At 44.8% G+C, this 20,698-nt stretch overlaps 1 protein-coding gene and 1 long non-coding RNA gene across 3 annotated transcripts; one reads left to right on the forward strand and one right to left on the reverse strand.

The window, feature by feature from the left end:
- Positions 1-223: 223 nt before the first annotated feature.
- On the reverse strand, positions 224-1,500 carry LOC108052487 (caltractin). Of its 2 annotated transcripts, none has more exons than XM_017134873.2 (2): positions 1,148-1,500; positions 224-1,084 (listed from the first exon to the last, which is right to left on the reverse strand). In XM_017134873.2, exon 2 carries the CDS (start codon positions 1,050-1,052, stop codon positions 498-500), a length of 555 nt encoding a protein of 184 aa, XP_016990362.1. In that variant the 5' UTR covers positions 1,053-1,084; positions 1,148-1,500; the 3' UTR covers positions 224-497. The 2 variants fall into 2 exon arrangements, with proteins under 2 accessions (XP_016990362.1, XP_016990361.1); XM_017134872.2 differs by having other exon boundaries at positions 224-1,096.
- A 3,395-nt stretch (positions 1,501-4,895) lies between these two features.
- On the forward strand, positions 4,896-6,612 carry LOC123037912. Its single transcript, XR_006417691.1, has 5 exons — positions 4,896-5,174; positions 5,232-5,454; positions 5,514-5,569; positions 5,624-5,903; positions 6,501-6,612. It is a non-coding gene; the product is annotated as an uncharacterized LOC123037912 (long non-coding RNA).
- The last annotated feature ends 14,086 nt before the right edge of the window (positions 6,613-20,698 follow it).

Below are 20,698 nucleotides of genomic sequence, written 5' to 3' on the forward strand. Positions count from 1 at the left end.
GAAAATTAATAACTTGTCTATATTTCTTTTTTTTTACTCAACATATTGTTATTTTACTTTTTTAGACAAATACTCACACATGTGCCGAACTGAGCCCAGGGAAATAGCTCACTGTTGCACTTATAGCTGTGATATAATTAAAAGTAAGAGCAAGAATATATAAATTTGTCATGAAACTGAAAAAAATTTTATCCCCTCCCTTTTAATAATTAAAAATAGGATCTTGGTTCAGCGAAGTAATCATTTTTCTGTATTTGTAGTTTCAGCATTTATTTGATTTTACATTAAGTGTTCGAGATTATTGTGGAAAAATACAGAAAGTAAATCTTCGCTGGTACATTAAAATAGTAAGACTAGAGGCTTATGGCTGCCAGCCATAGGGCAATGGATATTTAACACTAAGTCTATTCGGGCTTTAGTGAACTCGCGATTCCGAAAACTTTTTCGAATCTTGAAGATTTCACGAAATGGAATGGGATAATCAGGACGAGCGCCCTCTAGTACAAACTGGTCTTCTTCATGATTCGCAGAAACTCTTCCTGGTTGACCTCACCGTCGTTGTCCAAATCAGCCTCGTCGATCATCTCGCGCAACTCCTCGTCAGTCAGCGTTTCGCCTAGTTCACGGGCCACTCTTTTAAGGTTTTTGAAAGAAATCTTCCCAGTCTCGTCGTCATCAAATAGCCGAAAAGCTTTTAGTATCTCTTCCTTAGTGTCCTTCTCGGCCATCTTCATAGTCATCAGGTGCAAAAAGTCGTTAAACGATATCCGTCCACTGCAGTCCTTGTCGATCTCGGCGATCATCCGCTTGATCTCTTCCTTTTTAGGCTCGAAGCCCAAAGCTCTGATGGCAACCTTTAGTTCTTTAACCTCGATGAAGCCAGTGCATTCGTTATCAAATAGGTCAAAGGCCTCCTTAATGTCTGATTTCTGCGCCTCGGACAGCTCGAACTTCGGTCCAGACTTCTTGCGGCCTTGTTGAGTAGCCCTCTTGGAGTTAACGGGAACTGTCTGAGCGTTGGCTACGCTGGGCACAGCAGTGGTAGGCTCCATGTCTGCAACTGGTTCCGTTATCTTGTGACGGTCTAAAACAATAACTACAAATTTTTCACCGGTGTTAAAAAGCTCTAGTTTATTTCATAACTCACGCAAATTCCAACTCTACTAGAAGTCGTTGATTTACTTCACGTTGATTATGACTGGGCACACCAGAATAAGAGTTGTGACCAATGACGGAACTCCCACTGGTTGTCGCTGGCGTAAGATGTGGTACGCTAGGGGTTGATTTTCTACTTGACTTTTGCTGGCTGATTCGGCAGCTATAAATTAACAGCTCCCTCCAAGTTCCCGCTGCAGACTACTGGTTGCTACTGGTTACATTCAAATTGATTTTCTCGCCGGTATAAGGCATTAGGCTGCAAAGGTTTCAGCTATTCCCATTAAATCCAGTTTCCATTACGATCGCTTCAACAGTATAAAAAAAATTAGCTAAAAGGTAGAGATGCCAAAAATATATAAAAATATCGATATATCGATGATATTTAATAAAAAAAATATATTATTATAGCGATATTTTTGGGCCTAAAGCCTAGTATCCAGATCGACAAACGATTACGCTAGCGTAAAAACTTTAATCTTTCCAGTGTGACCAAAAGTTTGAGAGTTTATCAGATTTAAGCGTGCTACGGTCGTACTGTCAATCAGCTGGGTTTGTTGACAAGCAGTTAAAATTCAAATATCGTATTTGCGGGAAAGAGCCTTTAAAAGATATTATCAACTACCTTGGCAAAACAAGTCTGCCGCTGTACAAAGAAATTAAAAAACAATACAATTTAAATTTAACAGTTGTTTTTTTTAATTTACTGATAATTATTTGCTAATTTAAAGTTCATAGCTGCACTTTTATTGTGTTTTTTCGTACATTCTGGACCTAAAAAACATTTTGCTCTGACAAGAGGCACCCCAGATAGTATTAATGTTATTTTGTCCTCACATGTAAACACCTGCAATCGACTTTTGTGAGTTTTTTGAGTTTTTCCCTCCATTTCTTATAATGTTCAGTGAGAAGCGCACGCCAAAAGATTACATTTTTTAATCTTTTGCTAGGGTTCACGTTTCCGCAGACTGGCAACGCTATGGAATTTTCTGGTATTTTTTTCGTCGATCAGGAGACCGACGTGAAAAAAAGGCCCGACGAAAAGTGAACGCCAGCTGTTTGCCTCTCGCTCTCTCTCATGACTGGCGTACAGTTTTCGTCGATCTGGATACTAGGCTTAAAGCCTAATACTCAGATCGAAAAACGATTTCGCTAGCGTAAAAACTTTAATCTTCCCAGTGTGACTGCATTTTCGAGAGTTTATCAGAATTAAGCGTGCTACGGTCGTACTGTCAATCAGCTGGGTTTGTTGACAAGCTGTTAAAATTCAAAAATCGTATTTGCTCCCGCAAAGTTCATCAGGATTAAGCGTGCTACGGTCGAAGGTTTGTTGATAAAGCCTAGTATCCAGATCGACAAACGATTACGCTAGCGTAAAAACTTTAATCTTTCCAGTGTGACCAAAATTTTGAGAGTTCATCAGATTTAAGCGTGCTACGGTCGTACTGTCAATCAGCTGGGTTTGTTGACAAGTAGTATTTATTATTTATTTATCGTATTTGCGGGAAAGAGCCTTTAAAAGATATTATCAAATAAATTGGCAAGACAAGTCTGCCGGTGTACAAAGAAATTAAAAAACAATACAATTTAAATTTATCATTTGTTTTTTTTTAATTTACTGATAATTATTTGCTAATTTAAAGTTCATAGCTGCACTTTTATTGTGTTTTTTCGTACATTCTGGACCTAAAAAACATTTTGCTCTGACAAGAGGCAGTTCAGATAGTAATGTTATTTTAATGTTATGTTATTTTGTCCTCGCATGTAAACACCTGCAATCGACTTTTGTGAGTTTTTTGATTTTTTCCCTCCATTTCTTATAATGTTTGGTGAGAAGCGCACGCCAAAAGATTAAATTTTTTAATCTTTTCGCTAGGGTTCACCCAAAGTTCATTTCCGCAGACTGACAACGCTATGGAATTTTCTGGTATTTTTTCGTCGATCTGAGGACCGAAGTGAAAAAAGGCTCGACGAAAAGTGAACGTCAGCTGTTTGCCTCTCGCTCTTTCTCATGACAGGCGTACGGTTTTCGTCGATCTGAGTACTAGGCTTTAAAAGGTAAAGTTGTCATATCACTGATATTATATTAGTGTTTTCTACATATGTACATCAAAAATGGACAACAAAACACAATGAAAAACATGTGCGTCAAATTAGAGTCAGTGACATTGAACATTGATTTTCTCGCTAGTTAGGCAAGTCGTACAAAACTTTGAATTGCAAAATTATTAAAAAGGGCTAAAATCAAATTACATAGGGCTCCACTCCGTGAGGATGCAGTTCAGCAGTCGAACAGTTCTTGGGTATCAAGACAAGAACCACAATGTAAAATGCCCATTCATGACCCCAATGAAAAAAGTGTCATTTTCGACAATAAATTTTCTTAATTTTACCTAATTTATGCATTTATTAGAGGCAAATTAAACCCACATTTTTTTGCTATTCAAGTTTATTAAAATCTGTTGTTTTTCCACGCGGTCACACCGGCCACGCTAGCTGAAACATATATGTACCTTATCATAGAGTAAGAATCTGAATAGAGGCGTCATTCTCTCCCCGCGCTCTCGAGTGACTTTGGCAGTGATGACGGAACAAAAAAAAAATAATTTTTAAATTGTTCAATCGAACTGGAATCGAGTTCCATGGTGAATTGCTGCACCGGTCGCTCTTGTTCCTAAGGATTGGTGCGATAACTCCCCATACTAGTACTTGTGCTTCGTACATGTTGGGGGTGGTGAGAGACCGAAATTAGCTTTGAGCAGAGCTCTCAGCAGAGATTCAGCAGAGGTGCGGGCAGGGCAAATAAAACCTCTATATAGATTCTTACTTTATGACCTTATAAAACTGTAAAATTTGAGGTTACTTCACTGTTAGGCGATGTTCTCAAACACTGTAATTTGTTTCATTTTAAGGAGACCCCCCATTCTCAATTTCACATTGTTATGGAACTGCATTTTAGACTTCTGGGACGGCGCCGGCTAGCTCCCGAATCCCCAGGGCCAGTGTTGCCAGATGAAAATTTTGCTTTCTCCCTAAAAAATCTCAAACAGGCGATATTTCCCCCTAAAAAATCCAGTTTTCCCCCTAAATTAAAAAAATCAGTTAATTTCGAACTTATACAATAAAACAAGAAAACGATATCGAATTTTAAGAGATCACCTCGAGAACTTCATTTGAGAAATTGGTCTTGTACACTTCCTCGCTATTGAATAGCTTATACATTTGAGGGGATGGTTCAAAGCTATTGCAATTGTTTGGTAAGGTTAATCTTATTCGAAGAAGGATGCTGCTTTCGGTGCAAAAACACATATTTTTTCAAGGCATTTTGTGTTCTTAGGAAATCGTGCTTGCAATTCGTCCGTGAGTTTAATCAAGCAGTCCCTGCATCGTTTTTTTATTATGTATATCAAGTGGTTCCCAGAAACCGCCAGCATCAGCTGGTAACACTTGTACTCGTGACCATTATTTTTTGATATTTTTGCCATATTTAGGTTGTTTTTATGCGTGGCAATATTATACGAAATCACATATTCTTGTGTTTTTTTCAAAACATTTGGGTAATACAATTTCCAAAAAAAAACCCCTAAACTTTCCCCCTAAAAATTGCTCCCCCCTAAAATTCCCCCTAGTACGTCAAAAAACCCCTAAATCTAGGGGGAAAACCCCTGATCTGGGAACACTGCCCAGGGCGGAGTATCCCCAATATCCCTACAGTATCCACAACATAAACATCGATGACACCCGTCTCACATCACAAAAAACTATCGCTCATCACTAACAAACAAAACAAACAAAATGTAAACAACGTAAATAATTATAATTGACGGGAAAAATATGGTGTTTTGGTGGCTATTGGCCAAGCACGCCCACCCAACCAAGGATGCCCTGGAGGATTCTACGGAGGCATCACCCATGATCAGTTGGTCGGAGTCGCTCCTCGCGACTAAGACAGCTCCATCTCCCCCACAGCTACAACTCACTCACACATTTCGGTTTCTATATACATTTAATTATCCACAGTAAGTACTAAAGTTAACATAACTAGTACTCCTAGTAATGAATTCATCTTTTCTTAGCCTTTACGACCAAACTTGGCCACCGTCTACATATTTACGCGGTCAAAGCAGAAGATTACCTTCCTTTGGCAAAGGCTACAGGCGCCGCGTAAATAATGTTCCACCAGACACGTATTGGTGGAACTCACAGTGGAACGAGGCGCAAAAAAGGGCACACACTAGGTATGTGTCGGGTCACCTAATCCTGAGGAGCTCCTAGGGAAAAGAAGGGGCAGGCCAAACGGTAAGTAGTATGCGCTGTAAACAATCCCGCCGAAAAAATAATCGCCACCTTTTTCACAGGCAACAACGAGGACAAATTGAGGGGTCTAAGTCCGGATAAATTTACAGGTCAACAGGTAAGTACATAAATTTAGTAATGTGCACATTCAAATTAACATTAATGATTTCAGCCACTTCTGGGCTAGGCGCCGGGTTAAATATGCCCCAACTGCAGCTGCAGTACTCTGCCGGAGGTCAGCAGCAACAAGGGCCTGGAACACCCCGAGGAACGGTGGTTAAGGAAGGGACAGATGGCTGTGCCTCTCGACGCGGCGCGAATTGGCAGCCGGATAACCCCAAGGCGACTTAACAGCTCGGAATGGACTCACCGGCGTTTGTTATAAAAGCGTTGGCGGCGTCCGAGGAAGGCTAGTTATGCTGGTCTGCTTCGTATCGCTGGGTCGAACGAAGGTGCGTATGGATATGGATGCCAATCTCCGAATTAAATATTCCAATTTAATTAGTCCAATTTAATCCTCCAATTTAATTTTCCAATTTGAGATTTCCAATTTAAATAGTCCAATTTAGTCTTCCAATTTAAATAATCCAATTCAAGTATTCCAATTTGAAATCCCGATTTAAACTTCCAATTTAAATATCCCGGGGCCCTATGTATTGGGACCCCGGTTGCCCTACGAATAATTATTTATAAATAAAATAAACTATTAAACCAAAAACCCAAATTTCTCTAACACTCAATTTTTTTTTTATATTTCGGAACAAACACTACTTCAACTTTTTTGTTCCGTCTGCTGGGACAATATGACTGCGACTATATCATTCTGCCTATCATTCCTATCTCGCCATATTCCCTTTGCCTCTCTCGAAATTGGGTCATTGGACATATCAAGGCCATCCTAGCCATACCCAGAGCGAACCGGGCTATTTTAAATAGCTAGATAGCCAAGGGCATCAGCAGAAGGGGGCGCCACTCCAGTAGGGGTTGCCACCCTCCTACTTTATCGATAGCCCTACCAAAAACGAATACCTCCTTCTTAATTCCTCCAGCCGATTCCAACTTGAAATGCAACACCACCCAAGGATTTAGAGAGACGCTTTCGAACCATGGCCACTCGACGAAATCATTGGGAGCATTGGAGATCGGTGTCTGGCGAAATCCGAATGCAGTTCCAAACGGTGCCCTACGCGGGGCCCACGCTTACCAGTAAGTACTGCCTTTGTTTTTTTGTTGTGCTCCTTCAATTTATTCTGCTTTTTTTTCAGGTTATACCCGGATGTCTTTGGCGTGATAAACCCCTATCCGACGTCCTTGAAGATCCTCCAGCTCGTAAGCATTGTTGCCGACTGCTTTCACCACCCGAGCTTTGAGGAACTTCCGAGCAAACTTCGCGTTAAAGGCACTTTTGAAGTTGCTGAGGACGAAGTTGCGGCGATACACTTCCTGGCCTGGCTTCGCAAGGAACGTCCGAGCTCTCTTGTCGTACTGCTGGCGACTTCGCTCGTACGACTTTTCGAGATTCATCTGCACCTTGGCCTGGATCACTTTAAGCTTGTCGACTGTTCCCATCCCACTCAATTGATGGTTGGAGAAGATCCGATTCCTGGCCTCCAAGTACCTTCGCATCCTTTCCTCATAAGGTAAGTATTTTAAATTGTTCTTATTACTACTCGTACATACTAAACCTTTTTTACATTCTAGAACATTTACTGCATCGCGGGACTCTTGTCTGGTCGCATCCTTCCCGCTCTCGGATCGCCCAGACGACCGTTTTCCGCGCAATCCGGACATTTCGGAGACACGGTACCTGGCCTTCCACATCGGTAGCAGAACAGGCGCCGTTCAGTTGCCGCGCAGTCACGGAACCCGTGGTCTACGGCTCCGCAATTCCAGCAGCCCGCTCGGAACGGATTTCGGGCCTTCGCTTGCAACGCCTCCACCTGCCACTGGGAATCCTCTGCAATGTCGGGACCAGCTGCCTCGCTAACCCTGGCCTTCTCCGCCGGAGGATAACGCATCGGGTGCGCATAGGCCGCGTGTCCTCGTCGTCCAAAATTGCGCTCCACCTCGCAGCACTCTTCCCGTAACTCGTCCACAGTTATTACATCCATTGCGTAAACGAATCTTGCGATACTTTCTCTGAAGCCCTTTTTAATTATTTTTGCCATCTGTCGCTCTAACAGTAATTTTTTTAGGCAAGAAGCTAGGACATAATCCTCCACGGCTTCTCCCGGCTGCTGCTCCCTCTGCAGAAGCTGATGCATCCGGTCGTGCTCCGCCAGGTGGCTTCGGAACCTGTCCATCAGCGCGGCGCGCAGCTGTGGCCATCTCTCCACCCTGCAGTGACGCACGTGGACCCAATACCACTTGCGTGCCCGTCCGGTTAGCAGCACATGGAAATGGCGGAACACCTCCTGCCAAGGGCACTGGTACTGCCGCTGCAGGAACTCTAGCCGGAACAGGAAATCTTCCACAGGGTTTCGCTCGTCCTCGGCATCAAAAGAAACGCCCCACCGCTCGATGCGAACCTGTTGGCTGCCGCCACCTGGCCCTGTATTGGCATATAAACGCGGCTCCTCGCGGGAATGGGAAGCCCTCCGGTCCTCGAAATGCCAATCTCGAGACTCGTTTCGTCGCCCTCGTTCGCCATCCGGAGGATATCCTGGACTGCTCCTCTCCACCGGTAACGACTCCAAGGGCCTTCTAGGCGGCTTTGGTGGAACCCTTGGTGGCGGTGGACGGGAGCCAATCGTACTTGCTGATGGTGCAGTCTTCGGAATCGCCCCTTTCTGGACCAGTTTTGGAGCCAGTGGTGCCGCCGTGTCCGTCCAACCCGGATGCTGCTGCTGATCGGTATGGTATGGAAGCTGCGGCCGCTGAGCAGCAGGCCTTAACACCTCGTTCATCAGCTTCATCATTTCCAGGAACCCACCTCGGATTTCTTCCCTTAAGCACTGGCTGACGTCGGACTCCTGAGCCTTTCGATGGGTCTCTGATGGACCTCGCCGCGTTGTCTAAAAGCGCCTCCGGAGTACGGTCACCCCTTCCGTCGATCTGTAGAAGCTGGTTCGTCTCCGAGTTCACTTGCTCCAGAACTTGCTGTTGCGTGGGATCTGTTCCCACCGGAAGTTCCCTGCGCAGCTCCTGATGAAGACGACCCACGGAGTCCTTGGCAGTCCCATCGATATACGTGGCTGTTCGGCCCCAGCAACCTCATCTAAATCGGTGGACCACAATTTCTCCTCTTCCTCGCCCGGAAGAACCTTCGATCGGAGATCGTAATTGGAAGGCATCTTTGTATCGCACCATTTGTTGTTTGGAAATATACCTATCTCCCTCAGAATTCCTATATCCTACCATAAACAAATCACCACCAGAAATAAATACTTAAGAAGAATAATAAATATTAAAATAAGGACTAGCAAATAATAAATAAACAGATAAATATATAAACATGTTATAACGGATAATAAATATAGAAACAAGATTTTAAGTAAATAAATAAATGTTTTAAATAAATAAATAAATGTTTTAAATAAATAAATAAATGTTTGAAATAAATAATATACGGTAGAAATAAATAAATTTATAATTTTAGGAAATCAATAGATAATTTTTTTTTTGCATTTTATTTATTGGATCTTCTCTGAATTGAGACTAACAATAAGTATATAGAATCTTAAATTAAAAAACTATCTGACAGTCAAGGTGACTGGCGCGAAAATTTAGGGGCTCTAATAACTATTGCTGAGCTGGAAGGTCATTGCGTTGCAATCGGGTCCGGATGGAAGCCCTGGCTAGGCCCCTGGCGAGCTGGTTTGGATGAGAAGTTAGCTTGGTGTGGTAGGACGCTTTTTGTTTTGATATTTCATCTTTTACGGGTAGAATGCCAAGATCTCTGTGGATGTTGTCGTTCCGAACATACCAAGGTGCCCCAGTGATAGTTCTCAGGATTTTTGATTGTGCTGTCTAAGTCTCCTGTCTAGGTGGATGCCGAGGTACGTTACATCGTCAGCTTGTGGAAGTGGCGTGTTATTCAGGGTTAGCGGGGGACACGTTTGTCTGTTAAGAGTAAACGTTATGTGTTTACACTTTTGCGCATTTATTTTTATACGCCAGTCTGATAACCACCTCTCCACTACAACGAGATGATCGGCTAGTAGTGCTCTTGCCTGAGTTGGGCATTTGGACCGACTTATGATCGCGGTATCGTCTGCGAATGTAGAAGTAGTTAGCCGCTCGTTCGTGGGAATATCTGCGGTGTAAGGGAGAAATAGAGTTGGACCAAGGGCGCTACCTAGGGGAACTCCAGCCTTTATAGCGTAGTCATCGGATGTTGTGGTGTTGCATCTCACGGCGAAGGCTCTGTTGTAAAGGTACGATTCAAGTATCCTGTGAGTGTTTCCCGGCAGGATCGTTCTGATTTTATGGATAAGGCCATCAAGCCAGACTCGGTCGAAAGACTGTGCAACTTCAAGGAATACCGCACTGCAGTATTCCCGAAGCTCGAATGCAGTCCTTATTTCTGTTGTTAATCTGTTGACTTGCTCTATTGTTCCATGGCTTTCTCGAAAGCCAAATTGATGTGCTGGAATAACGTTGTGCTCTTTCAAATATGGAATGATGCGCGTCAAAAGGCATTTTTCGAGCAGTTTTGACAGACACGAGATTAAACTTATCGGTCTATACGAAGCTGGTATTGTGTGATCTTTCCCTGGCTTTGGGATCATTATGATTACCGATTTTTTCCTTTTTTTTGGGAAATAGCCAAGTCGTGTAATCCCGTTGAAGAGTTTACAAATAACCTCAACTGCACAGTTTGGAAGTTCGATTAACATTTGATCACCGCCTGGGGCCTTTTTTGGTTTCAATTGCTCGCTGATTACTTTTGCAATTTCATTTGGTTGAAACAGAATTGGCTCCGTCTCAGATTCAATTCGAATTGACGGCGACGGTAGTGCGAATGAATTAGTTGCAGGGTTTGGCTGAAAAACATTTCGAAGGTGTAAAGCAAATGTACAAGCTCTGTCTTTGTCGCTTCTGGCCCAGCTGCCTGAAGAGTCTCTTATGGGGATTACTGTTTCGGCCGGGATGCTTAGTGCTGGTGGGTGAAAGTTTCTCAATGTACTGGCGTTGTGCTTTTTCTTCTTCTTGCCTTAGAGCCCTGGTAAGTCTGCGACCAACTTCTTTAAGACTTTGTTTTGAGGATGGCGATCTGCTGGTTTGCCAAATACGTCTCAAACGTCTTTTCTCCAGAACAAGCTGTTCGATTTCATGGTTAGTTTTGTGTTGGTGTGTGTGCCCATCCCTCCCTTGCGGTGTTGAGACTTTGGTTGCTGCGACGAGTACAGACTCCAGTGCATCGGCGTAGCAGTCGATGTCCTCCTTGATGTTGAGCTGTGGAGTTAGTTCAATGTGGGAACTTACGTACTTTTTGAACTTCAGCCAGTTGGTTCGATACGACGTCAGCCTGCGAGGGTGCTCGATTAATTCCGGGCTTTGAAGAATAGATCCAAAAGCGATTTTGCACATATTAGATTGCGAGAGATGTTTTTTGTCACAGTAAAATCAATTAAATCAGGTAGTTTTCTAGGATCTGTAGGCCAGTATGTAGGGCTGCCTGGTGAAAAGTAGTCTAGTTTGTTGCATGTTTTAATAAGTGCATTATAAAGTTGCCTTCCTTTGGGGGTCACAAGGCGGGATCCCTAGTGCGTGTGCTTGGTGTTGTAATCTCGCTCTCCAAGCGAATTGTAGAAGTCCATGAATTGGTCTTCGGAGACTGTAAAGCGGGGTGGGCAGTAGACAGCGGCAATGGCAAGGTTGCAGTTGCCCAACTGTAATTTTATCGATGTAGCTTGCAGATGATTTTTAGCAAACCGTTGGTGAAAGTGGTGTTTGACGCGGTCTCTTATTAAGATTCCAGTTCCGCCATGCGTTTTACCATCTGGATGATCGGTGCCATAGAATAAGAGATGCGTTTCTGCCAGCAACATAACGTCGATGTGGTTTTCGTTCAGAAATTGAGTTATTTCAGGTTTATGCCGTGAAACACCGTTGGCGTTCCACAGAGTTATTCGAAGGCTAGGCATGGTTTATTTGGACTGCTGAGCTGCAAGCATTTGTAGTAAGATATTTTGGTTTTGCATAAGGGTTTGCATAGTGGTTTTCATGAAGGACATAAATTCCATCATATTTTGTTGCAAATTAATCATCATCGATTCCATGTTACTTTGTGGCTGTCCCATGGCCTGCTGGATGTTATCAATTTTCGGCTGTATGTGAGCTGTGCCTGATCTTAGAGCACTGGCGTAAGAAATTCCGTTGGTGGTAATTGAAGGGCCAAATGATGATCTGGCTGCTTTTGCGAAGAAAACTTCCGGTGTCGTTTGTGATCTCATGTAAGTATTTTGTGTGTTCAGGGAGCGTGCCGTTGTTGCTCGTTGCATCCGACTTTTCATCGCCTTGTAGACTGGACAGCCTCTGTAGTTAGCTGTTGTAAGGATGCTCTCTGGCCAGGATACAACTCTCAGTCGGATCCAGAGGTCCTTTTACAAGAAATTTGTAAAGTCACTGAGACATAGGGCTAGAGAGTAATGTTCGCGCGGCGAACGACGATTTTTGATCAATTATCCCGAAGTGCTCCAGGACCTTTGAGGGTATGATAACGTCAGACCACCAAGTCCTTCCGGGACGAAAAATTCCACGGGCTGGACCTTCGGGCGAGGCCGCAGCCGGGTTCTATCGTGGTTGGCCGAGTTACGTGGTCCGAGAGGCCAAGAATCCCACGGGCTGGACCTTCGGGCGAGGCCGCAGCCGGATTCTATCGTTGTTGACCGGCTGGAAACAAGTTTGATTAGTCGGAAGGATCTGCCTTTCCGTTAAGATGTGGGATTAATAGGGGCCGGTGAGAGGATCTCCCATCTCACCGTCGGAGTTAATAGGATACGAAGGGATCTGCCACTTCGCGGTAGGATACGAGGAGAGGATGCGTGAGAGGATCTTCCGTCTCGCCGCGGGGGTTAGTAGGACACGAAGGGATCTGCCACTTCGCGGTAGGATATTAGAGAGGGATGCGTGAGAGGATCTTCCGTCTCGCCGCGGGGGTTAGTAGGACACGAAGGGATCTGCCACTTCGCGGTAGGATATTAGAGGGGGATGCGGGAGAGGATCTTCCGTCTCGCCGCGGGGGTTGGTAGGACACGAAGGGATCTGCCACTTCGCGGTAGGATATTAGAGGGGGATGCGTGAGAGGATCTTCCGTCTCGCCGCGGGGGTTAGTAGGGCACGAAGGGATCTGCCCCTTCGCGGGGGAGGGGGGATTAAGTAGGAGAATGAGGGGATCTTCCGCCTCACTACGCAGGCAGGTTAGTGGGTGAAATTCAGTAGATCGGGATTACGTGTATGTATATGGTGCAAATAATTTACCGCTTCCAATTGGCTCATCAGTCGCTAACGGCCTGAATCACTCGGGGAACAAAGGGGTACGGGGTAAAAATAAAATGCATAACAATCCGGCTTGACGTTTCTTTTCGTACGAGTTCACTCAGTTTAATTCCTTGGTTTTAAAACGTCCCTGTGTTTCACTGCGCCGATTACACTGATTCACTAACCTTATTTCCTACCGACCGCGTTCTCTTTCACACGTGTTTTCTTTATTTTACTTTGTCCGCGTGCGCGACCGATCGCTTCGAAGTCCAAGAGCCGAGAGAGAGTGCCGGAAACCGCCGTGTGACCCTCTCATCCTTTTGGACCTTTTCTCACCAAGGAAGGTTTGGTATTTTCCCTATTTTCCAGTATTTTTCTCTATGGTTGCCACCTCGGGCAGGTGGTGCGGAACCAAACTTGACCTATTTTGGTTTTATACCCTGAAAATTTAATACTCTTTTGTATTAACTAAAACGCGACTTGATTGGAGAAGCGACGAATTTTTATTTGCGAATATTAGCGACGACGAAAAGGAGTGTGGTGATGATCAGATTCGATTTAACACTGGCTTTTAATTTCAATATAAAAATGCTTAAGCCTAACTTAACGACGGGGCGAGAGACGGGGCGAATTCGCGAGAGCGATTAGATCTTTATTGCGCTCCCGCTCCCGCCTTACACAATTCAACAAATTTTAAAACACGCAAAGTGCGCGAACACCGCCCCCTCTGAAGGACCGCCGTCTTCAGCATGCCACAGGAAGCACCGCCAGCCTATGCACCGCTCGCCGATACGTCCCATCCTTCGTCTTCACGTCCGCCACTCGGACCTTGCCGTCAGCGCCGACGTGCACCGCCACGATCCGCCCGGTCATCCACTGCTGCGGCGGAAGGTTGTCCTCGGCGACGACGACGAGAGCTCCCACGTCGACGTTTTGGACCTCCTGGTGCCACTTGTTTTTTGCCTGGAGGCTCGAGACGTACTCCCGGGACCAACGCTGCCAAAACCTGTGCCTGAGAGACGAGACACTGCGCCATCGTCGTAAGCAGGTTGGGCTGACTTGGTCCGGGAGCGCTGCTGAGGGTGGGGCTAGGAGGGGCCCGCCGATCAGGAGATGGCCTGGGCTTAGGGCTTCGCCGTCGTTGGGGTCCGTGCTGATCGCTCCGAGGGGCCTGGAGTTGAGCACGGCCTCCACGCTGGTGAGGAGAGTTCCGAGCTCCTCCGCGGTCAGGATGTCTTCGCCGACCGTCCGAAGGAACAGGTGCTTTGCAGACTTCACACCTGCCTCCCATAGTCCGCCGAAGTGAGGTGCTCTGGGCGGTATGAACGCAAACTCGCATCCTTTTCTTAACGCGAATGTTGCGATACCGCCCCCCTGCTCCTCCAGACGGGCCCGGAACTCTCTCATGTGGCGAAGTTCGTCGCGTTGTCGCACCACACCTTCTCCGGAATCCCGCGTCGACTCACGAACCTTTGGAATGCCAACAAAAACGCATCAGTGGTGAGGTCAGACACTAACTCTAAGTGGACCGCTTTGGACGCAAAACATACAAACAATGCCACGTATGATTTGTACGGTGGCTTGCCACGGATACGATACGTTGTGTTAAATGGGCCACAAAAATCAACACCACAGATATTAAAAGGGCGGAGAGCTCGAAGTCTGTCTGATGGCAAGTTCCCCATGATTTGCGTCAAGAGTTGCGGCTTGCACCGAAAGCAACGAATGCAAGAACGAACTGTTCTGCGGCAAACTTCCTGCGCATTAACCAACCATATCTTTTCTCGCAACAGACTTACAAGAGCTCGAGGGCCAGCATGACAATTTGTAACGTGCAGGTAGGACACGTACGTTTTAACAAACTGTGAGCCTTTCGACAACAACAACGGGAATTTGGCTTCGTACGGGATAGGAGCATTCAATAACCGACCCCCAACTCGCAGCAATGTCGAGGAACACCAATCTAATTTTTTCTCCTGAAGGAAAGGGCTTAGTTTTTGTATATTCGTTGCTACCGGTTTATTTTTTCGAATTTTACCCATGTCGTCACTGAACTCGTGAGATTGGATCACTTCCACTATTTTCTCGAACGCAAAATTCAGTTCTCTTGGTGTTATACTTTTTTCAAAGGGCTGCGACACTTTTTTACACCTTTGAATAAACCGTAAGACCCACACGAAAACCCTTAGAAGCCTTATGTGCGACGAAAAGGATTCTATTTTCTGAAGCACATAATTGGGCTCTGGAATTACCACAAGCGCCAATGCTGATTTGCGTAATTCCATCGACACGACATCAGCAGGTACTTCGAAGTGTCGATTTACAGGCCAATCTTTTTCTGCATCGAGCAAAAACGACGGCCCAACGAACCAAATGGAAGCTGTAAGTTCCTCAACGTCACATCCCCATGACACAATGTCCGCTGGGTTTACTTTCGTGGGGACATGTCTCCAGATTGCTTTTTCCGACCACTCTTGAATCTCCGCCACTCGGTTTGAGACAAAAACTGACAACGACGAAGGATGCGTTTTGATCCAATGCAAAGTAATCTCCGAATCCGTCCAGAGGAACACTTTTGTAATCGGAAAATTGAGCAATGGTCTTACACGATTATAGAGATCCGCAAGAAGGTGAGCTGCGCACAACTCAAGGCGAGGCAAAGTTTTCGTATTGAGGGGAGCTACTTTGGATTTTGCTGTCAATAAAGATACTTTTAAACCTTCAGCGGTACTAGTGCGAACGTAGATGCACGCTCCATATGCTCGCATGGAAGCGTCAGCGAAACCATGTATTTCTGCCGGGACTTTGGCGTCTGTATGAACGAATCGCGATACCTTGATCTTGGGCAGCTGCAATAGCGTTCTCTTAAAGGCTTCCCAAGATGTCTGCAGTTGCATCGGCAGCGACTCGTCCCAGTCTAACTTTCGAAGCCACAGTTCCTGCAACAACATTTTTGCCCTAGTCACTAGAGGACACAATAGGCCAAGCGGATCGAAAAGTCGGGCAGTCACCGACAGTATGTTTCGTTTTGTCGCACGAAGATCCAGGAAAGAGTCATCCAACCGAAATTGAAAGTAATCTTTACCCGGCAACCAAACCACGCCAAGGGTTTTAGTTACGTCTGAGTCTGCCGTTAGCGGCATGACAGCGCTTTCAGATGAGGACAACTCTGGGCAGTTAGAAAACCACTTTGCCAATTCAAATCCTGCCTCTTGCAATACCTGAGAAACTTCGTCTCGAAGGCTTAGCAGGTCCTCAACGCATCTGGCGCCAGTCAACAAATCGTCAACATAAAAGTCATTCTGAATGACCTTTTGGACACGAATCCTGCGCGATCTCTCCAAGCCGCATTAAACACCGAATCGCCAGATAGGGTGCTGGCGAAGTTCCATAAGTCACGGTGTTCAGCTTGAAGATTTTTAGAGACTCAGATGGATCTCGTCTCCACACTATGAGCTGAAAGTTTCGGTCAGCTTCGTCAACCATTACTTGGCGATACATCTTTTTTACGTCTGCTGCAAGCGCAAACTTGTGCAGTCTGAACCGAAGCAGGGTCGAATACAGCTCCTCTTGAATGGTGGGGCCAAACATCAAGATGTCATTCAACGCGACCTGCGTCGATGTACGGCTCGAGGCGTCGAATACCACTCTCAACTTTGTCGAGGTGCTTTGAGGTCGCAGCACGCATTGGTGCGGAATGAAATAGTGCGAACTGTCTGGAATTTTATTGTCAGTGGAAGACATGTGGCCCATGGCTTCATATTCTTCCATGAATTCCAGATACATCTTTTTTAAAGAAGGATCTTTGGATAATCTTCTTTCAAGCGACAAAAATCTACGTTTCGCAACTTCATATGATGAACCAAGAGTGTTTGGGTCAGATTTGAACGGCAAACGAACCGAAAATCTTCCGGACGACAATCTTTGAGTATTTTTCTCAAAGTGTTGCTCACAAAGTTGCTGCTCAGGAGTATGGACCTTGGCCTTGGGCGGCAAGTCCTCCACAGACCAAAATTTCTGCAGGGTTGTGTCTATTGACTCCAACACTTCCTCCTGGCAGCTGAGATGTACCAACTTTTCAGCATTTCTTATTTTTTCTGAGGCACATCTCCCTGACACTATCCAGCCGAGAACTGTTTTCTGCAAAATGGGAAACTCAGGCCCTTGCTTTATCTGGCCGACTGACAATAGTTCAAAGAACGAGTCTGCGCCTATAAGCATGTCTATTTTTTGGGGCTTGAAGAAGAATGGATCTGCCAATTGAATATTTTAAGGCACCCTCCAGCCGCTGGTGTTCACCGTTTGATCCGGATGATAACCAGAAATATTTTTTAGTATGTAAAATTCGGACGACAATTGACTGCTACCCACTCGCGACTTGACTATCGTGTGTATTTTCTTGGTTGCTTGAGCATTAGTTCCACCAATGCCCCGCAAGCTCAAACACACGTCCTCTCTCTTAATCTGAAGTCTCTGAGCGAGCTCGTCGGTCACAAAATTTACTTGTGAACCAGAATCGAGCAACGCTCGAGCCAAAACTAATTCGCCACTTTTTGTTTGGACGCTCACGATGGCTGTGGCAAGAATAACTCTATCCGATGCAGTCGCATGCAAAACATGCGAAGTGGATGGAGTATTCTGCAAGAGCGTGGGCTGAGGAGGAGGTGGCAACGCAAGATTTGATGGCGAATAAATGTGCAGCAATGTGTGGTGTGAGGACTTACACACCCTGCATCTCTTCGATTTGCACCTTTTTACTGGGTGGCCCTTACGAAGGCAGTTAATGCACAAGGGAGCCTTTTTTGCGAAATCGAATCTTTGCTGAACTGTTAGGGCAGCAAAAGCAGTGCAATTTCCTACTTGATGTTCTGCTGAGTTGCAAAACACACATACTTCGCGGTCGTCCATGGCAGCAACAAACGAAAAACTCCTGTTTCCATTCTTCTTTGGATAAGCCTGGCTCTGCTGAACAATTTTTGGCTTACACGCTTCTTCGGCAACCATATGCTGATAGCGCTTGTTCAGGGCCGACTCACACTCGCTCCAAAGAGGAAGCGAGGTATAATCCAATTGTTCTTCCCATTTTCTTTTAGTTCCTGCATCGACTTTGCCCATTACTAGATGGATGAGGATGGCATTCGTAATACGTTTGTCATCCCCAATGGACAAAAGAGAATCGTACAGCGCTGTGACTGTGTCGATCAGGTTTCTCAAGGCGGTAGCTGATGGCTGGGAAATCTTTGGCTGATTAAACAGTGTCGATATATTGTCAAAGAAAATTAAACAATCATTATCGTACACCCGCCTTAGGCTAGCCAGAGCTTTTGGATAATTATCCGCGGTAACTTGGAATGCCCTGACTGTTCCTAGCGCGTCTCCAGCCAAACACGATATTAGATGGTTGAATTTTTCGATATCGTGCAGAGTGTCATCTTTGTCAACAAAAGTTTCGAAAAGGCTTATAAAATTTTTAAATTCGGAATGCTTTCCGCTGAAGGTTGGAAGAGCGACGCTCGGCAAACGGCATTGGGGTGTGCGCGTTACCGGCGGAGCGGAATTGTCAACGCTCTTACGCTTTGTTTCCGCAATTAGGGAAATTAGCAACGATTTTGCTATTATCGCAGTCTCTTCGAACTCTTCGCGGTACTCATCATCTCCATCTTTCGCTTCAATTTTATTTTGTATAAGCGAAGCATTTTCGATGTGCGTATTTAGGATTTCTAATCGACATTCTAACTCAACCGTATTTAAAGAGAATCGACCCTCATTTAAATATCTTTGCGTTCGCTCTATACTCCTCATATATCCATCTCGTTGGTTTTTCAACTCTTTGATTTCCTGATTGTTACTTTCCGATTTTGGCATTTTTTTTTTTATTTTGTTATCGAAGATTTTTAAATTTAATTTAATTTATTTATTTATTTATTTTTTTTTTATATGTAAGTGTGTACAAAAAAATTTTGTTTTTAAATTTATTAAATTTAAATAATACTAACCAACGAGAGGAATAAGCTGAACGCAAGCAGTGTAGGGGAGTTATTTAAAATTAATTAAGAAATTAATTTAAGGAATCCTAAATTATTTAATAATTCAATATAATATGCCGAGCGCACGTAGTGTAGGGGAGCACACGCCAAACTCAAACACCAAAAAAACGAACAAACGTTTAGGCAGCGGCAACGCTTGCACCGTTCCAGCGATCGAAAACGAAAACGACGAAAGAGAACTCGAAAGAACGGGCTGCGTTGTCTGTGTGTGTGTGTGTATGTGTGTCCGGCTGGCGGTGCTCAACGCAATGCTAACGGAGGATGATGCACTGACCGATAACTACGGGCAACGAATATATAAACCTGACGCTTAAAAGCGCGGGAAATGGCGAAAAGCGAGGGAAATTTGAAGAAAATGCGCGGCAGAAAATTTGCCGTGGATTTAATTCTTGAATTATAACTTTTCACAATTCTCAACTTTTGCCTTTTTAATTTTGGCAAAGCAACAATTGGTGTTCACTACGACGAGAAATGGGGGAATTTTATTTTTAAAAAAACCAGGATGCCTACAAATATTTATTTTATTTTGGTCCAAAGCGATTCACTTACTTATGTATGAATAATTCGAAATATGTAAATATGTATGGATGTATATATCAGAATTATAATTGTTAGTACATGCAAGTTTTATTTATTTCTTGGTTAGAATGCTCACTATCTACCGAATTTTTCACACGAATGCAAAAAGTTAAAAGATGGGCCAAAACACAATTAAAACGCCACAGATTAGCTTTCAACTTTTCGCACTCTATACCTGCTTGGCCAATTTTGGGCTTGAGACTTCCTTTTTTTCCATTTTCACAGCAGCAAGAGGGAGGGTTCAGCAGACTTCCAACGCAGTTCCAAAGAAAACGAAAACTTTGTTGCCGTACCGACGCGAGTTTGTTTTTTATTTTTTGTTAAAATAAAAATCGCGAAAACTCCAAAAATCACGTCGGGGTCACCATGAAAATTTAATACTCTTTTGTATTAACTAAAACGCGACTTGATTGGAGAAGCGACGAATTTTTATTTGCGAATATTAGCGACGACGAAAAGGAGTGTGGTGATGATCAGATTCGATTTAACACTGGCTTTTAATTTCAATATAAAAATGCTTAAGCCTAAGCGAATTCGCGAGAGCGATTAGATCTTTATTGCGCTCCCGCTCCCGCCTTACACTATTCAACAAATTTTAAAACACGCAAAGTGCGCGAACATACCCTAAAATCCATAAGACCGCTTAACCATTACTAAATTATAATACTTCATTTTAAATCTCTTACATACTAATGGTAATAATGTGAAACTTAGATAACTATTGCTTAAATATATATTGTGGCGGCCTAGCCGTCAGGCGGGGACCCAAACCCGCCCCCTTCCCTACCGGGGGCTGATGATGAACCGCCCGTCGCTCTTCACGGTGACGACGTAGTGCCAATCCAGTCCCTTAACGGCGAAGCGAACGCGATGTCCTCGTCCGGCTTGTTCGGCCGCCCTCTCGGCGATCAGACGAATGGCCGATGTCGGCAATCGCCGCAGTTCGCCCGTCCCAATCCAACCTTCAGGTAACGGGGCTAACTCGTCTTGAGGTACCTCCGGAGTTGCTATGGATGAGGTCAACTCCTCCATGAACGACCCGTCCCAACCGGTCCCCTGGATCTCGGTCAAGACCTGATCGAGAACTCCGTCCTCCCATTCGGTCAGTGGTGCTCCTGGCGGTGCGCAGATCGGGGATTGGTGTGACGTCGATTGGACTGCAACGTCGTCCTCCTTGGCCTCGTCCGTCGGGTCCG

This window comes from Drosophila rhopaloa, unplaced genomic scaffold, assembly GCF_018152115.1.
Source record: "Drosophila rhopaloa isolate 14029-0021.01 unplaced genomic scaffold, ASM1815211v1 contig_218, whole genome shotgun sequence".
NCBI lineage: Eukaryota > Metazoa > Arthropoda > Insecta > Diptera > Drosophilidae > Drosophila > Drosophila rhopaloa.

Bases quoted from the DNA above. Each gene is read 5' to 3' on its own strand.
- LOC108052487 (XM_017134873.2), bottom strand. From the start codon at position 1,052: ATGGAGCCTACCACTGCTGTGCCCAGCGTAGCCAACGCTCAGACAGTT.